Source organism: Natator depressus, chromosome 18 (assembly GCF_965152275.1).
Source record: "Natator depressus isolate rNatDep1 chromosome 18, rNatDep2.hap1, whole genome shotgun sequence".
NCBI classification, from domain to species: Eukaryota; Metazoa; Chordata; order Testudines; family Cheloniidae; genus Natator; species Natator depressus.
This window is the reverse complement of record NC_134251.1, coordinates 18,781,813-18,800,434: the sequence shown is the minus strand read 5'-3', so window position 1 is coordinate 18,800,434 and position 18,622 is coordinate 18,781,813. Positions and strand designations below refer to the sequence as shown.

Sequence of the window (18,622 nt, the reverse complement as noted above, 5' to 3'; positions counted from 1 at the left end):
ATATGTTTGAAATTTGATGGACTTTTTTTTGCAAGAGCCATTTGATTGTGGCAGGGTTGGGGCTGGGAGCCCTTGAATCCCAAGTTCAATCCTTGTCTCTGGTATGAGCTCTGTGGCCTTGAGTGAGTCACTTAACTGCTATGGGCCTCAGTTGTAAAAGAGGGATGATTGTAAAGTGTGTTTTACTGGTTTTGTGGGGTTCATCTATTGTCTGTAAAGTGACATAAGTGCAGTCTCCCTGACTTGACAGCAGCTTTTCCCTGCCTCCCTCTGAGTCACACAACAAGGATACCGTAGTTCCTGGAACAAATGTTCTAGTTTCAGGAAAAATAAACTAAAAAAATGACTCCATGGTTTTCTTTGTGGCTTTGCAATCAACAAGGGAAATTAACTAACCCGTGAAGAATTAGCTTTTGGAGGAGACCGTCACTTTGGCATGACATGAGAATGAGCTTCTGTAACTCCAGTTTGATTTGGAAATCCCAAAGAAGGGCAATGAGCCAGATTCATACCCAGTGTAAAGCTACAAGTATCAAAGGAGTTACACCAGGGATCATGAATTTGGAATTAATTTATGTCCCAACGTCAGAATGATTGCTTTCTACTGTGAGACTAGAGCACACGGCATTGGAAAGAAAACAGATGATGACCGTAAGATCCTACATACAGGTACCATACTTGAAACATGGAGTAAACAATATCCTGCCTCCTGAATCTCTGCCAGATGTTAGCTTTCAAGGCGTTTTAAAGGAGCTGCTGCTTTCCCAAGTCTTCAGAGATCATCACTGCTCTGATTGCTTCCTTTCTGATAACTGCTACCCAGATGGCCTTTTGGGAGTAGGGTTTCCCACTGAACACAATACAAAGTCAAGCACCATTGCTAATATGGTTTGTAGCCAGGCACACTTCCTTTGTGTGGGGAATGAATATAGTTAAGAAATGGTGTGGGAAACTTGGAGGTACACAAACTTCCACAGCCTTATGTTGATAAGCTGCTTACCATGGTAGGGTACTTAGGAGAAAAGGAACTCTGTGTGAGGGATGGGAAAGGCGGCAAGATCTTGGCAGACTTGGATACACAAAGTTAGCACTGAACCCTGGAGACCTTACTCGGGGAAAACTCCCATTGGGCCAAATCCTGAAACTCTTTCCAGGAAGAAACCCTCACTGAAGCCAATGGGAATTTCAGCCTGAGTAAAGCCTGAGCAGGATTTATGGATTTGACCCATATCCTTTGGCACTTCCAGGGCCATATTCTGATCTCAGCTACACCAATGTAAATCCAGAGTGACTCCACCATCTTCCGGGGAATTATCCCGGATTTTCAGCAACATAGCTGCAATCAGAATCAGGCCTTTTTATCCAAGCAGCTCAGAGAGCCCTTTTCAAGCATTTATGAACAAATTGGGTAGAATATCCCATTTCACAGGATAACTGAGGAGCAATAGGCTAAAAGCCTGATTTTCATAAAGATCTGGGCCTACTTTTTTGAGTGTACTTACTCTGTGTGTGTGTGTGTCCCCAAGTCACATGATTTGCACACTTAGGTGGCTAAATAGGTGCTTGCATGTGCAAATCCGTATTTGGCCTTTCACACAGAGTAAGCACAAATGTAAAGCAGACATACAAGTTGGCATCTACTTTGAAAAAACAACCAACGAACCCATCAGGCCCTCAGTGACTTTTTAAAGTTCATGCAGGAAGCATGGCAGATGTGGCAATAGTCCAGAGGACTCCCATTGCACACACAGCCATCCTTCCTCTCCAGCTCTGTGAATCAGAGAGCTGCAAAACCTCCACAGCAAAACTGCGCAAATCAAGCTCCGGCCTCCGCTGCCAACTCAGGACTCAGCCTGCATCTGGCAAATGTTTTGCTACAACTCAAACATTGGCCCAGTCGTGAGGGCATCTGGGCTCAGTTTGTGGTTTTGCAGGGATGGCCTCCACATGAAAGATGACCCAGCTTTGACTGAGTTTTGAGAACTTTGTGGATTTGAGTTCACTGGGTAAGGACGCAGTGAGCCCCCGACTATGGTGCAAAGCCAGTGGACAAGTACCGCAACATTCACTACTGCTAACACACTGATCTGCAGAGGGTAGTGACATTTGTTCAGACTGTTCCCTGATGACAGCAGCTGTCCTGACAGAGCTGGGAGGGGTTAGAGCAATGGATTGGCAATTTGGACTTCTGGGCTCTGTCACTAATGGACTGTGTGGCCTTAAGCAAATCACTTCACTCCTCTGTGCCTCAGTTTCTCCAACTGTCAAACAGGGAGAATAACACTTCCAAGAGGGCCACGTGGCCTGGTTCATTAATATTTGCAAAGGGCTTTGAGATCTCTGGATGAAAGGAATCAGACACCTGGAATGCTGTTGTTGCGGTGGCCTCAGCTCTTGCTCTCGCCGGTAAAAGTTGACATATGGAGCTGCACCAAGGAAGTCGTTTGCAAAACCCAGGAGCCCATACTGCATACTCTGGGGCAGACAAAGCACTCGGCACTATGCAGGCCTGGATCAGAGAACCTAATACAGGCCCAGCAGTACAGCTCCACTGAACTCAGTGGGACTGTTTCTATGGGCCTGAATGGGTGCTGGATCGAGCCCTGGGTCTGCCCTTTCCCCCTAGTCATTCCCTGTGCTGCTGCTTGTGAGTGAGGAGGGTTTATATATTACTCAGAGCTCCCCGTTTGAATTTCCAGCAATTTCTCTCCAGCTACAGTAACCTGTTTTTTCTTCACTGGCTTTCCGCTCAACCACCACCCTTGCGGTGCTTTATAACCCGATTTTTCTTTCTGTCATTCTCTCTCCTTGTGTCTGCTACAGGCAGATGTGGGACCGAGGACAAGAGTATGTTATAGGCCCTCAGACTGCGTGAGTTTGGAGTTCCTCTGAGTTTCCCACACTGTTTCTCTATTCACCGCATTCAGACAGAGGATAATGAAAGTGTGCCATGCTACAAGCTGAATTAGAAATGGTGTTTGACTTCCCTTTGTACTTCATAGAAGCCCTGTTCTGGGTAGACCATCTGCATAGCTCTTACTGTGGAGAAAAACATTGATCAAGGTCTGTCAGCCAGAGCTGGGGGAACTTGGGAAAGTAATTCCTTGTGCCACTTCAGTTCTTTAGGGCTTAACATCTGGCCTGGGCAGGGGGGTGCAGTTGGTGGTTTAACAATCTCACTTCCTTTTAAACTTTTGGATGTTGTCATGAGTTTGTATGCAGTAGCCTGAACTTCTGATTCTAATGATGTGGTGAGGGATCACATGACTGGGAATAATACCTGGTGTTTTGCATTTCCAAAGTGCTTTACAAATAGTCGCTGATGAAATCTCAGAACTCCCTTGTGAGTGAGGGTTGTTTAGTAGCTGCGTTTTGCAGAGACACAGAGAGGATCAGCCCAAAAGATACAAAAGCAGCCAGTGGTTTTAGGTGCTCAGTTTCACATACCTGTTTCGCAGAAATGCAAAGCACCCATTTTCATTTTAACTGGGTACTTGATGCTTCTGAAAATGAGGCCCCAAGCTGTCATCAGTTAGGCACCCAAAAATCTGGGGCCATTTTTGAAAATTTTAGCTAGACTGACTAGTTCAAGACCACAGATGGAGTTAGTATCAGAGCTGGGGTGACAGTGCAGGACTTCCTGTCCCCTAGAGCTACGCTCTCTCTGAACTACACAGTGTATTCAGTAACAAGGGACTAGCTAGGAAAAGAATGTGGGTTTTGCTCTGTAAGCACTCATCTCATTCATTCTGCCAATACACCCTCATATGGATCTGTCAGTAACACCTCATGTTTAATCCCTAGACCTGAAGCTCTTGTGAGTAAAGACTGCAATTTATATTCAATTATGCCAGACCTTTGGGTAGTTTCATAAAATATGTTTCGGCTAGGAACTGACCTGAGAGCACTAACCCAGGGTACTGAACAGCCGTCAGACCGTGATGAATTTCTGCTACTAGGGATATGGCCGGGATTGGAACCAGCGACTTATGGTATGTCTACGCTAGGAACACAGCAGCGGCTCAGCTGTAGCGCTGTAGTGTAGACTTCCTACAGCGACGGGAAGGGTTCTTTGGTCGATGCAGTAAATCCAGGAGGTGGTAACTAAGTCAATGGAAGAATTCTCCCCTGGACCCAGTTCTGTCTACACTTAGTCTTAGGTTGGCTTAGCTACATCTCTCAGGGGGGCGCATTTTTTACACCCCTGAGCGATGCAGCCAGGTTGACCTAACTTTCTAGTGCAGATCAGCCCTTACAGGTGAAAGGCTCCATAGCCCATTACCAGCCTCTGGAGCCATCAAGTCATCAGTACCAGACACAGCTACTGCGCTAGAAGTGGATTGTGGCTTTATACTGGGGGGTCCTGCAGAGGTACACTGTCCCGGTGGCAGCTCCTGGAGGCATTATGCTTGACTTTGGGGGTGGATACAAAACAGCACCAACTGCTGCAGCTTATTCCAGGGAGCAGGGCTTGCTCACAACCGTATCATTGATGCTGAAGGAAGCAAGTCAGGATCTTGGCCCCCACCTTTACCCCATCCTGTCCCACTTCTTTTTGGGAGTCTGGCTCTGTTTATTGCGCTGGACTCCCCTGGTCTTTTACCCCAGCAGTGCAAGGAGGATTGGTGAGGAAGTCTTAGCACACAGTACCCCGCTGCATTCCCACTCAGGGCTGAGCTCTTAGACCGCACAAACTCTTTCAGCGGGAACTACTGCACGCTCCCATGTATTAGAGAGAGTGCTGTGACTCTGGCAGGCTCAGAGGCCTGTTTTCTGGCTTTTGAAAGCTCTTTCTGCAAGGCAGCCGTCTGCTCTTAACAGGCATAATCTCCTCACTTTATTGCCAGCAGAGCACATGTTCCTGCGTCCCACAAAACCCACCTGCCCAGCAGGGTGAAAAAGACAGTTTCACAAGACACACTTCCATTGTTTGCTCCAGCACTGTGACTGACAGCCGCTGAGCAAGAGAAAGTGCAGAGCTCACATGCCGAGATCCAGGCTGGGATACTGGAGGGTTAGGGCCAAGGGGGATTGTACTGTAACACAAAGAATAGACAAGTTTGGATTACAAACTAACCTGTCCCAGAGGTGGGTGCCCATTCCGGAGGCATTGCCTCATACCAATATTCTCCACAGAACTAGCACCTTCCATCCAAGGCTCAAAGAACTGTAGGAACATTAACTGATCCAGCCTCATAAGCCCGCTAAGGTTGAGCAGTTTAATATCTGACTCATTCACTATTGAATATCTGGGGGATAAATCCTGCTTTTGCAGGGGAATGGATTTGATTATCTACCATTAATACACCCTTTTCCATCACTGACTTCAATACTTGTAAGTGGTAACGGGATAGAACCCAGAGGTCCTGACACTAAGTTCACTGCTCTGTAATAATCTCTCATAAGAACGGCCATACTGGGTCAGATCAATGTCCATCTAGCCCAGTATCCTGTCTCCTGACAGTGACCAATGCCAGGTGAATAGGGCACTCAATGAGTGACCCATTCCCTGTCGCCCACTCCCAGCATCTGGCAGTCTGAGGCTTAGGGACACCCAGAGTATGGGGTTGCATCCCTGACCATCTTGGTTAATAGCCATTGCTGGACCTATCCACCTTGAATTTATCTGATTCTTTTTTGAACCCCGTTACACTTTTGGCCTTCACAATATTCCCTGGCAACAAGTTCCACAGGCTGACGGGGCGTTGTATGAAGAAGTACTTCCTTATGTTTATGTTCCTCTGAAACCTTTCCTTATGTTTGTTTTAAACCTGCTGCCTGTTAATTTAGTTGGGTGCCCCCCCGCCCCGTTCTTGTGTTACGAGAAGGCGTAAATAACGTTTCCTTATACATGTTTTCCACGCGACCCATGATTTTGTAGATCTCTATCATATCCCCCCTTATGTGGGGATATATGAGAATTTCAGCTTGCTCTCTCGCTTAAAAAGTAAATAAATAAATAAATAAATAAATAAATAAATGAGAGAGAGAGAGAGTTTCTAGCCCACATGGTTTCAGAGAAAAACTTGAAAGTGTGATCCAAATGCAGCCAAAAAGACTCAGGAACCAAAAAACAAATAAAAAGACCGCCAAAATAGCTCACGTGCTTTTTAAGCCAATCTCATGACCATTGGGCAGCTCACTCGTGATCTTTGAAAATCTGGAGCTGGAAATATGGCCAGATCCCGACAGATGCTGAGCACCTCCTGAACAGCCCCATCATCTTCATCACACGGTACCCAGCATGTGCTCTGTACCTCTTAGGGTTTTCTCAGCATCAGCCATAGGCTAGTCTCCGAGTGTGGGCAGAGTTCAGGAGGTGAAAGGCTCCACAGCCGTCTGTCCCCTGAGATACCCATACCCAGTTATAAGTAGCTGGGTTTAAAAGATCATTTTAAGGATTGTTGTAGCAATGAAGTTGGCCTGGTGAGGATTCAAAGCTACTGCTATTTTCACACATATCATCATCATCATGTTCCCATTACGCAAGCATATGGAACTAGTTAAATGAAGCATCCAAATTAACCTTCACAAACCGAAGACTATGTCTACCCTGCACTTTCGTCGGTAAAACTTTTGTTGGTCAGGGGTGTGAAAAAACCCACACCCCCGACTAACAAAAGTTTTACTGATGAAAAGAGCCAGTGTGGACAGCACTTTGTGAGCGGGAGATGCTCTCCCACTGACAAAGCTACCGTCCCTCGTTGGGGGTGGTTTTATTTGGTTGGCAGGAGAGCTCTCTCCTGCCGACAAAGAGCGGCTCCCCTGCATAGCTTACAGCGGCACTGTTGTAGCAGCACACCTGTGCTGCGGTAAGGTGCGCCGTGTAGACATAGCCAAAGTTTCAGCTGTGTAGCCAGGTCTGTAACCAGAATGCGTGTGTGTGTATTGTTAATTAATGACTGCCATCGGTGGGTCTTTGATCTAGAGCAGAGGTGGGCAACCTACGGCCCGCGGGACCATCCTGCCCGGCCCCTGAGCTCCCCGCCGGGGAGGCTTGCCCCCAGCCCCTCCCCCGCTGTCCCTCCTCCCCCGCAGTCACAGCACCGCGTGGACAGCGCTCTGGCCCGCTGCTCCTGTTGGGCAGCGTGGTGGCGTGGCTGGCTCCAGCATGATAAGGGAGTGGGGAGCGGGGGGGTTGGATAAGGGGCAGGGAGTCCCGAGGGGCAGTCAGGGGACAGGGAGCAGTTGGATGGGGCGGAGGTTCTGGGTTGGGGGTGGGGGGGAGTCAGGGAACGGGGAGCATGGCGGAGTTGGATAGGGGGTGGGGTCCTGGGGGGGCGGTTAGGGGCGGGGGTATGGATAGGGGTTGTGGCAGTCAGGGGACAGGGAGCGGGAAGGGGGGGTTGGATAGGGGGTGGAGTCCCAGGGGGCGGTTGGGGCTGGGGTCCCGGGAGGGGGTGGTCAGGGGACAAGGAGCGTTGGATGGGTTGGAGGTTCTGAGGGGCTGGGAAGTGGGAGGGGGTGGACAGGGGGCGGGGGCCAGGCTGTTTGGGGGGCACAGCCTTCCTTACCCAGCCCTCCGTACAATTGCGCAACCTCGATGTGGCCCTTGGGCCAAAAAGTTTGCCCACCCCTGATCTAGAGACAATCACAGACCTCATTGAAGTTGATGGGTATGCTAAGCACCTTTCTTTCATGCTATAGGGAAGGAACAATTGAATGTCTCTTGATAGCTGGAAGCCACCGCCCAAGGCCATGCTTCACATGGCAAGGAAAGTAAGCTGTGTAGGCTGAAGGGTTTCCCTGGCACTGATTGCAAATGCAGGGTTTAGGGGACTGATTGGTTGTAAGTGTGTATGCAGAAAGCTGGCAGAAAGCGAGAAAAGCAGTAGTGAGTGTGCCTCTGGCCTAGGAGGAAGCTGTGAGACAGAGCTGCTTTTGGACACAGTCCTCGCTGGAGTAACAGACCTGGATTTTTGAGTACTGCCTGCTGTTTTTTGCTTCCACTGTATTTGGGGAAACAGGACTTTGAAAACAAACAGGGTTGCCTGAACCTGACTCCATCATCAATTTATTTTCCTAATGGAACCAACCCAGCAAGGCCTGAATATTGGCTAATTACTCAGGCCTAAAAAGGACTACAATATTAAGGGCACCTCCCCTGACATAATTAAAAAAGGACAAGTCATTGACATGAATAATGCGAACATCCACAGTTATATTAGACAGAATGAAATATTGAAAAAGCTACAGAAGCCCTCATGATTCAGGGCAGTCACAACCACTGACTAATGGGGTTAAAAAGAAACGTCCCCTCTAGGCAGGTTATCCTGTGATTGTCCATTATGGGGTTTCTTGCATCCCTTCTGAGGAATCTGGTACCAGATACTGCCTGTGCCAGGAGGACACTGAGGTCGCTGGACCACTGGCCGGATCCGCTTGCTTCCTATGTTCCACAGATCATTTCTGTTCAGAATCTGAGGGCTGCTCCCTCCCTTTTTCTCACCAGGCCAAGTTCAGGGCCCAAGGAAACCTGCTGTCAATTACTTACTTGGGGATACAGGGCTCATTTCTGCTCCCATTGAAGTCAATGGGAGCAGCAATAGGTTTATAAAGTCTTTAACGCGTGGTTACCTGTTCGAATTCAGCACAGGTCAGTAATGTTAACAAGGCTTTATCATCCCAGGGCTGTTCAGTGGCCTGTGTGGAAGGGGTGTCAGTTCAGCTTCTTGGTTGCCACTTCACTTAAACCACCACTACCATGATACTGCTTGGCAGCCCTGCAGCAGGGCAGGGCTAAGGGCCACTGGCAGCCCATGCAGAAGGGTAAGTGCCAGGCACAGAATATGTTCGGCTGGGCACAATTCTTGCATTAACCCTTGAAGAACCAATCCTTACCCACGCATGTCTCTTTCACCTTTGCCAACTTGGGGCTGGGAGGGAAGTTTGCCCTGCTGGTGCCCTTGTTTCTATGGATCATTAAAGGACTTCAACCTGGGACCTTTCACTGAGGCCATTTTAAAAATGCACGGAAAGAGGTTTGAAAATAGATCTCTCTGATTTTGGAGGGGAAAAGGGTGCGGGGGAATAAATACGTAATGCAGCTGCTTTGATAAACCCCTGCTCCCAGGGCAATGCATTCCTTTGAGATGTAACTGATTCCTGCCATCAGGCACCAGCCTGCTCTCCTGGAGGGTCAGCACTTTCCCACATCCAAACACATTATCCTACAGCTCCTGCCTTTTGTACAACACACTCCATCTATTCATGTGCAAAACAGCTGTAATCCCCAGGCCTTTCAGAGTCAATATACCAGGAAATAATAAATCCTTCTTGTGCACCCTTGAATATACTGAGAGGTGACTTGTGGGAATTTCCACTAGGCAGAAAAATAATAACTGTTTAATTTTTAATTATTTTTGATACTTGCTGTAAGGAGAATATGTCATTGGCCCATGAGTATTTCAGGTTCACTCGCTTAAGCAGTTGGGGAAATTGATTTCACCTCTAATTACCTTGGAAATGCAGATCAGGTTGAATCATGCGTTTTGTGTTCCCCAATGATCAAAACCTGCTTGCCTTCCCTTAAGCACCTAAGAATGAATGTTTAAGAATGCTGGATCCAATAAGAAACTGAAGGTTAAACATACAGGGAGAATGGTTTATAGCTGCATTACAAAAGGTCTTCCTCATTTTTTTTTTTTTTTTTTTTTGGTCAGCATTAAAAAAGCCTGTACGTGCGTCCTGCATTGGGAAGGTGAGAGGAGGAGTCATCCAGATAATGGCATAGTAAGAATTAATTATACATAATGGGCCCGATCATCATGTCTTTTTCTCTGAAAGGGCCAGATTCAACCACACTTATACTACGTGGCTCCATTGGTCTATTTGTGGAGTGAAGCACTAATCAACATGAATAAAAGTGGTAGAATCTGGCCCAGAATGAGGAGTTTTACCTAAGGACCACAGAATCAGGTCTTATACAGCATCTTTCACCCTAATTCACTTCAGAATCTATACGCCATACACAGTACAGAATAACTAAAATAACACCATCTCTGGAGTGGGGGGAATCAGCACACTGAAGCAGAGTGAATTTTGTCCAACAACGCCACTTTAAACTACTACTCATATAGAAAGTGCCAAAGGATCGTTAACGGTCATGCACGGTACACAGGAATGATTTTTTCTCCCCAGTTCTCATCCAAGAGACCCTCACGCAGAGTAGAGCGTGGAACTCAGTTTATCTACCAAGGAAGATGAAGTGCTGAGTTGAACCTGCTGAGATTTGACCCTGTCGTTCTAAAAATCTAGGAAGCTTAGAGCATTAGTCAGTCAAGGGAGTTTCCTACAATGATGCTTTCACAGGGCTGGCCTAAAGTATAAGCAAACACCCTTTCAGGAGTGCAGTCCGAACAGGTTCTGCAAGGTTTTTACCACCCATCCAGCTGCAGTGCCAAGGGGAGCATGGCACGTGTATTAGGCAGAAGAGGTCTCTGCCAGACTCCCCTATGGGGGGGAGAAGAGAATTTGCCAGCTGTAACCCTCCTGGGTAGGAGGAAGAAGCCACTCATGGCATTTCTATCTCCAGGGAAGTGCTTTCCCTACAGACTCTGCTCACACAGTCATCCTCCTTTGGGTCCTATATTCAGCTGGTCTCACCTGCCCCGTCACCTGCCCCATCTGCCCTCGAGGCAGGAAAGGCACACTGGAGGCACTGCAAAGATGGGCTCAACACTGAGGCTTGCAGGTAGACCATGAACAGTCGTAGCAGGACCCCTCCAAAGAAAGTCAGTACCATATCCCCATTTCATGGAAGGGTAAACCAAGGCAGAAAGACATCTATGGACTAGGCCAAGGTCACAGAGGAGTCAGTGGCAGAGCCTAGATTTTCTGAATCCCAGCCCTGGGCATAAACCAGAGACTGGCGTAACTCTGCACCTTGCCCCCCCATATTGCGGGAAGGATCTCTGAGACGCTCCTACCCACATGGCCATCCAAGCACTTTAGTGACGCCCAGAGAAAAATCACGTGAATTCATGGTGCATTGACAGACGCGCAGACTCCACAAAGGAGTTATTAGCACCAAGCTGTGTGGGTTTGAATTTCTCCGAGTTTCCCACACTTTCCCCCTATTGATAACATTTCTTGTTTGGACAATAGACGTGTGCCTTGCGACGACTTGCAACATTAGTGATGGTGCCTGAGCCTGAATGAATTCAAGGGAAAAAATCCAACTCCCAAAAGACCATCTGGCTAGCAGTTATAATATAGCAATAAAGGTCAGGGCCGCCTCTCAGAAGTTGGGAAAAAGATGCTCTTTGACACTGAAGAGTCTCTTTAACCAGCTTGGTACAACGACTACCTGTCAGACTCTAGCTTCAAGGTCCCTTGCCATCACTCTGGTGCTTTGGGAAAAATGACATGAGACATGGCCTTTTGGAGACAGGTCGGTGAAATGATGCAAGGAAAAGGGCAGCATCTTATTAGAGCTGGCAAAAGCCAGTGGTGCTGGTGAACCGTCACCGGGCTGCGTCTTATCTAATGTTTTAATCCTTTGACTGGATCAAAATGTTCATGAGATGACCTATCTCCTGGCTTTCCCAGAACACAGGGAATAAAAGGCTCTGAGGACAACATCTGTCCCTAACAAAGAACTAAGCCCTTTCAGGCCCATACAATGAAAACCATGAAGCTCGCTATTTCTCTGACTTCCCTTCCTGACAAATGCCTATTAAATTCAGGCTTTACTTCAGGGTTTTACACATAGGCAACAGTCCCTGGCTTTCTTTAACCATTGTTGAGTTCTCACAACTAGAAACAGTTCTGTTTCTCTATTCATCAGCCTTGCCTCCATGTTCCATGCCCATCATCTGTAGAGAAACAAGGGCTCCTATCCTTTAGACAGTATGGAGCAGATCCTCCGCCGGTGTAAACAGCATAGCTTTACTGAGATCAGCTCCATGTGTAACCCTCTTTAATCCATCTCCATGTATACCCCTCTATCATATATCAATGGAGCTATCTCAGTTTATGCCAGCTGAGGATCTGGCCCTATGCTATTTTCACTGCTGCCTTTAAGATTATGCCCAGGGATTAAATTTATCCAACTGGATAAAAATCAGAACTGACCTGAACATTTGCCCCAATGTGAACTAAACCTAAAGAGAGAGTTCTGAGGCTCAAAAATGTTAGTTTAAATTTTAATTAAAAAAAATTCTTAGGTGCCTCTGCACTTGCTGATTTCAGCCAAAAAAGAAAAGAAAAGAAAAAAAAGGAGAACGTACTCCTCATCCATTTGTCTCCATGCCCTACTATTATTCCAGACCATGAAACAGAGGTGAAGTGACTTGCCAAAGGTCACACAGTCAGTTAGGCACAGAGTCTAATGGATTCTAGTCTGGAACCTACCTGAGTTATCATTCTACAGTGAAAAAGGGCAATATTGCTAGCCATCCCCACGGGCTCTATCAATCCGCATACTCCCCCCAGCCGAGTCATTCCCATGAGCTCTAGCCATCCTCATACACCCCGCCTACCCAGCCACCCCCGTGAACTGTATCCACCCCCGTACACACCCCTACCTAGCCATCCAGCAGTCATCACTTAGAATCTCCTCAGCACTTAAAACCTGCTTTTCTAATGGGCCTGTCATTTTACACTAAGACAGTATTTTACTTTGCCATTTGATCAGTACTGGGAAAACCCCAAGTACTCTACAAACAAGCACGCTCAGCAGGTAAACTCTGTGATAACGGGGCTGGGTGTTCATTCCCCTCTCCAGAAAGAGCAGAGAGATGGACGCAGAACTCTTTATTTTAACCCTTAAGGCACTGCCCCCTCCTTTTCCCGCCTTCCCCGAAACGTGTGCCTCCATCCCCAGTACGAATGTGACTGGCACATGCTGCGACTTTGGAATGCAATTGATCCCAGACAACCAGCTGGAGGGTCAGTGCTTTCCCAGATCCTAGTGCAGCCCTGCAGCACCACACTGCACACTCCACCAGTTGGTTTGGGCAGAAGGTTATTCTCTCCGGGGCATTTATAATCAATGTACCATGCACTGATAGATGCCTCCTCTATTGTTTGACCATGTGCCCGGATTGGCTGAACAAGTGTGGGAAACATCAACAAGCCTGAGACTCACATATCGGCTTGGCCATTCTGGGTATAAATAGAGGCTGTCACACAGCCTTGTGTTCAGCACAGGAACCCCTGATCCACAGATCTGTGGCCCTAACTGGCAAGGATAAGAATGGCTCCCAGCAACAGCTTCATGGCCCAGGTGGAGGAGAAACTGCTGCCAAAAGAGAAGAATAAAGTAAGTTAAACAATGGACAGGGCTGGAAAGTGTGTGTTAGGTTATATTCAGTGTGACTCCTACTGCACCTGAAACTTCAGAGCCAGTTGGGTATTTACCTAACCGATTTTATACAGGAACATCAGAGAGATATAATAGAAAGGTGAAAATAAGAATAAACAGATAGATTAGTGATAGAGTAAAAAAAAAAGATGTAAAGAACGAGAACAAAGATTGGCGTAAAGATGGCGGATGGACATATAGAGGTAAAAAAGAGGAAGACAGATGGACAGACAGACACGCCAGGACCATAGACTTCCTACTGAGTAGAAATTTGTCCTAATGTACGCGGGTGGGAATCAATGGAGATTATATAAATAAATTGGATCCAACTGTATCCCTAACAACCTGGCCCTTCTCTTGTGCAGCTGAGGAAGCCGGTGGTGGAGAAAATGCGCCGGGACCGGATTAACAGCAGCATCGAGCAGCTGAAACTCCTGCTGGAGAAGGAGTTCCAGAGACACCAGCCCAACTCCAAGCTGGAGAAAGCCGATATCCTGGAAGTGGCAGTCGGCTACTTGAAACAGCAGAGCCAGCTGCAGACACAAAGTGAGTATGCAGCATGCTTTTCACTCACTCACAGATGCTGCTTCCTTGAGGGCCCACTCCTACAAATCTTTGCTCACACAAGTAGACCTTACTCCTGCAGGAGTCAATGGGACGATGTGCATAAGGACTATCCACATGAGCAAGGATTTGTGGGAAATGGCCCCTCGTGTTGATCCCTGCAGATGTATTTACACTGCTCAGAGTCTGGACAGACCATTAACATGCTGATTTTCTCCCATTTATTTTCCAGTGTTCAGTCAAAAGAGCCCAGAACAGGATTTTAACACTGGTTACCTGGAGTGCCTGAAGGAAGCTCTGCATTTCCTCTCCTACTGTGAGCCTAAGAAGGAAGCTCAGGCCCGGCTGATCAAGCATTTCTGCAAAGCACAGACAATTCCAGACAACCTGTGCTCACCCCCCATGCATAGCCCACCTTCACTGCCATGTCTGGTACCCAGGAAGCATCCTTCCCAGAAGAACATCCCTGTGACTGTTGCTGCCATCTGGAGACCATGGTAGACTGGACATTTATGTGTGTGTGTGCTGCAAAACCAAAGGGATCTTTGATTTAATGGTCCCTCTTTAAAGTAGGAAACTTTGATTTCCAGGAGGGGGTTTTATTGTTTGTCATGAGACATGCTCTCTGCAGTAGTTTCCCTTCATGGTGAAGGATGGTGTCTGTATCTTGCAGCAAACATGCCGCCCTTATGGGTGGCTCCTAGCTGAATAGAGGTCCAAGCCCTTTGGCACTTTACAGAGCAAATCTCCCATTGGCTTCCAATCAGAGTTTAGCTCGATAAATGCCCTTTGAAGTCAATGGGAATCTTCATGGATTTCTATGGGCATTGATTCAGGAGCTGCTTTGGCCCTATATTAGGTACTGATCTTCAGAAAGAGGGGACATTTGAGGATGTAATTTGTATCATAAAGAGAATCTAGCCTTTACCTTTTGAGTGAAAGATTTGATTCAGAAATATTGATGCTTCTGAAGTTCCTATACTATTTTAGTATATGATTACTATAGAGTATAATCTCTTGTGCAAAGTTATTATGATAACGAATGACTGTAGGAGAAATTCTCTTAACATGCAGCATGGGTTAATCTCAGTTGAGGGATAATTGATGCCTTTTGTAAAGGAAGTACCTGCTGTGTATTTTACCTAGTAGGGATGGGAGGTGGGAAATGTGTACTCTACAGTCATTCACTGAATGTGCTGATGAGCTTAACATGCTTTTATAAAGTTGTGATGTTGAAAGTGACATTGGTTCCATTACTGTAAATGTCAATAAAATGTTTTTTTTATTCATTGATCTTTTGTTTGAAGTCATTAAAACATAGAATTTTATTGGACAATGTGTGAGGAACATCAGGACTTGAAGTGTGTGGGCTGGGAGTGTCACAAGGGGTCCTGGGAGATCAAGCAAACACATTTTTTCAGAATCAAGCCAGATTGCTTAGGGCCGGGGTGCTCTTTAAGCACTGTTTTATGAACTCTGCTGCTCTCAGATTACAATAGACCACCCCCCTTTTTTAGTCTATATCCAGAATGAGGCTCTGTGGGGATGTTGCTGTTTGTAAATGTTGCAAACCCTAACTCCAGTGTGTACACTCATGCAAGCACCTGCACAGATTTCAGTTGGAAGAGAAGCAGGATTTGGCTTAAAAAGATAAACAAAAAAGGTACCAAAAATAAAAGTTACAAAGGCCTAATGTGTATTAAAGGTGAATTGAAATGCTATAGACAGATGTGTAAGATTCCTTAAACCACGCATAGACTTCAAAAATAAAACATCATGAAAAATGTCACTGCCCTCCCTCACCAACCCTGTTAACTTATCTGCCAAGCCCTGAGTTCAGAGTGCTATGCTTCCCCACCCTGCAGGGGTGGGTAGCATGGACAACACCTTATGAACTATGAAGAATTCAGCTCCTTGCTCTGCTCTGGTCTAAACCTGCTCCCACTGAAGTCACTGGCAAAATTCCCATTTCCTTTAATAGGAGAAAATTCAGGGGTCACTTGGTGTTTTGATGTTAACAACTCTTGTTCACAGAAACCTGATTAGGAGAACGCTGGTCTTCACAGGTAACACAAAGCTTCTCCTTCCTCCTTTAAAAGGAAAATCGCAAATCTATAGAATCTCTTAAGGATTTCCTTTTCCAGATTATTTTCTCTTGTTTTCTAAAAGCATTTCACTCTCATCTTTAAGGAATCCAAGTAAGGCTCAGAAATTCAGCATTATAGTCCAGGAAGATCAAGCACAGTGCTGGGAATCAAGAGATTTTGGTACTACTCCCTGCTTTGCCACTGATTTGCAGAGTGACCTCAGGTGAGTCACTTCACCTCTGTGCCTCAGTTTCCCTATCTGTAGGCCTGGGAGGATAGTGCTGTCCCACCCTTTCTAAAGCACTTTGAGATCTCTGAATGACAATTGCTATATGAATGCTAGATGTTATTCTGTATTAACCGTACACTTTTAACTTGGGCTTGTTTGCCTCAAGGAAATACTGCCACACTCCAGCAAGCTTTAAAATATTTAACACAAACCCTATTAGTTGAGATCCAAAAATATGACAGTGACAACTTTGATCTCTCCCCCCATCCCAACAGAGAAAACAAATCCCACATGCCCTCCTAAATGAGGGGTTACAAAAGCCTGAAAACCCCAGCACACCAATTGGGTGACCCAAGCTAAACAAATCCAAGGTGCTAGGCTTCTTGTGAACCACAGATGTGGGTGCAGTAGCCACATTACCAGCCAGGTCTGTTCCCGAGAGCAGGCGAAGGATTAAAATGGACAGGTGTTTTGCTTTAGAAGAGAAGGCTTGTCAATTTCACTCCCTGGGAGTTGGAAAAGAAGCACAAAGGCAGCATTCTATTCTGTACTAGTCTATCGAGGTTCCTGTCCCACCTCATCACTGTAGCATGTACGGCTGTGCATTAAGCGACATGGCTAACATCTGCCAGCTGTTTTATCTCTCATTCTCTCTCTGAAGTGCTGGATGGGTTGGAAGTGTGTCTGTAGTGAGGTGGTTTGTTTGGGGGTGGGGTGGTGAAGGTTTGAGGATGCCCATGCTGCTCTGTGTCTTTGTTAGAGATGACAGGTCAGAGAAGTGAAATGTGGGGAGGCCTGTGTTGGTCCTTTGCACCTGCAGGAGTTTGTTCCAGAGCCTTAGAGCAGCCCCTGAGAAAGCGCTGTCTCCCGCAAAGATGAGCTTCACCCGTGTTAGAAAGTTCTACTGTGCCGGAGCAGAAGCAGCGTTGTCCACCATGGTCATAGGCACTAGCTTGGGCTTCGAGAGACATGGGTTCAATTCTGATTTGCCACAGACTTCCTGAGTGACCTTGGGCAAGTCACTCAGTCTCTACGTCTCAGTCCCCATCTATAAAATCAATTAATAGCACTTATCTGACTCCCCTGGGTATGCGGAGGATAAGATACATTATAAATTGTGAGGTGCTCAAATAGTGCAGTAGTGGCGGGGCGGGGAGGGGGGAAGATAGGTACCTTAGAAGAACTTTTATGTCCATCCTCCACTCAACCATCAGGGACAGAGATTATGGAAAGCCAGGGAAAATGAAGGAAGACAGATGGAGGAAATTTGAGGATGGGAGGGAGAAGCCCCCCGCATTACTTTATTGGGTAACACAAAGCCAGCCTTGAGCACCTTCCCCACTCACTCTCTCACAAAAATATTTTATAGAATTTGTCATGGGTCCAGCCACCTTGTGGGCAGGATGGCACTGCAGCACCCTCCCTCAGTTTCCCCCTCACCTGGGTTTCAATGTAACAAAAGTCCAAACAAACAAGAGTTCTTCCACCCCATTTGGGCTATTCTTTAACCCACTCCCAAGCCTTCCAGCCTGGGGTCTTTTCCCTGCAGGAGCCTCTCTGCCACTCTCTTTGCAGCCTGCAACTTTGTGTTCTGCTTCCCAAAGTCAATCTCAACAATGGTGCCATAGGGGCAAACCATTCTCAGGTGTCCCCATTGCCCACAGGCATAGTATACCTTCTCTAGTCTCCGTATCTGTGGCTACAGATGTTTTCTTTTGCAGGATCTCCAGTAGGTGCTGCTGCTGTTGCTACTCCTCCAAGATTGCCAGCCATCTTTGCAGATACAACAGTGCCTCCTGCTGCCTCTAAATCCCCCAGGAGAACTTCCTGGATTGGCTTGTGCCACCTGTCCACTTCTAAAAACTGGAACAGGAACCACAGTAGTTACTGCTGACCCCCACGGCTTAACTACGGCTGCTGCTCTTTGGCTTCCTCTCCTCCACCCTCTGCTCTAACTAAAGGGGATTCACAGGACAAATCCTGCTGACTGCACCAGTGTTAGAGGTCATCACCCACTGAGCGTCCCCTCATGGCCTAGGGTGTCTCTAGAACAATACAGTATCAGTTCCCCCTTCTCAGGGCATCTCAAAGAACCCTGCAGCCTGGTGTGGCTGCTGCAGTGACTTGGCCCTCTGGCTATGTCATTTAACAGAAGTCCACCCCATCTAGGATATACCTACCAATGCCAAACCAACACCACAAAAACCCACACAGCATCTACATGCCAGCCTCAAGATGGACCCAGTCCTCCTGTCCTGAGGATCTGGTTTGTTTTCCTACTCTTTTACTAAGCGCTGGCAGCAACTCCCAGCACTTCCTTCCTGCACTCTTCCTTCTTCCCTGCAGAGAACCCCTCTGCTTCTCTAGGCCCTCTTATCTTTGTTTCCCTAGACACTGAAGTCCATCTCCTCTTAAGGAGCCAGCCACCCAGTGACA

General features: G+C 47.0%; 1 protein-coding gene and 1 long non-coding RNA gene across 2 annotated transcripts in view; one reads left to right on the top strand and one right to left on the bottom strand.

Moving 5' to 3' along the window:
• The window catches only part of LOC141974405 (uncharacterized), a 43,115-nt gene that overhangs the window by 12,278 nt on the left and 12,215 nt on the right, over window positions 1–18,622 (bottom strand). The window lies entirely within an intron of this gene.
• Window positions 13,004–15,066, top strand: LOC142000786 (transcription factor HES-5-like). Its single transcript, XM_074975343.1, has 3 exons — window positions 13,004–13,264; window positions 13,672–13,852; window positions 14,103–15,066. Exons 1-3 carry the CDS (start codon window positions 13,199–13,201, stop codon window positions 14,369–14,371), a joined length of 516 nt encoding a protein of 171 aa, XP_074831444.1. The 5' UTR covers window positions 13,004–13,198; the 3' UTR covers window positions 14,372–15,066.

Excerpts from the sequence above, each read along its gene's own strand:
- LOC142000786 (XM_074975343.1), top strand. The coding sequence starts at position 13,199 with ATGGCTCCCAGCAACAGCTTCATGGCCCAGGTGGAGGAGAAACTGCTG. Across the intron at positions 13,265-13,671 it reads TGCCAAAAGAGAAGAATAAA|CTGAGGAAGCCGGTGGTGGA; the intron begins GTAAGTTAAACA and ends TCTCTTGTGCAG. Across the intron at positions 13,853-14,102 it reads GAGCCAGCTGCAGACACAAA|TGTTCAGTCAAAAGAGCCCA; the intron begins GTGAGTATGCAG and ends TTTATTTTCCAG.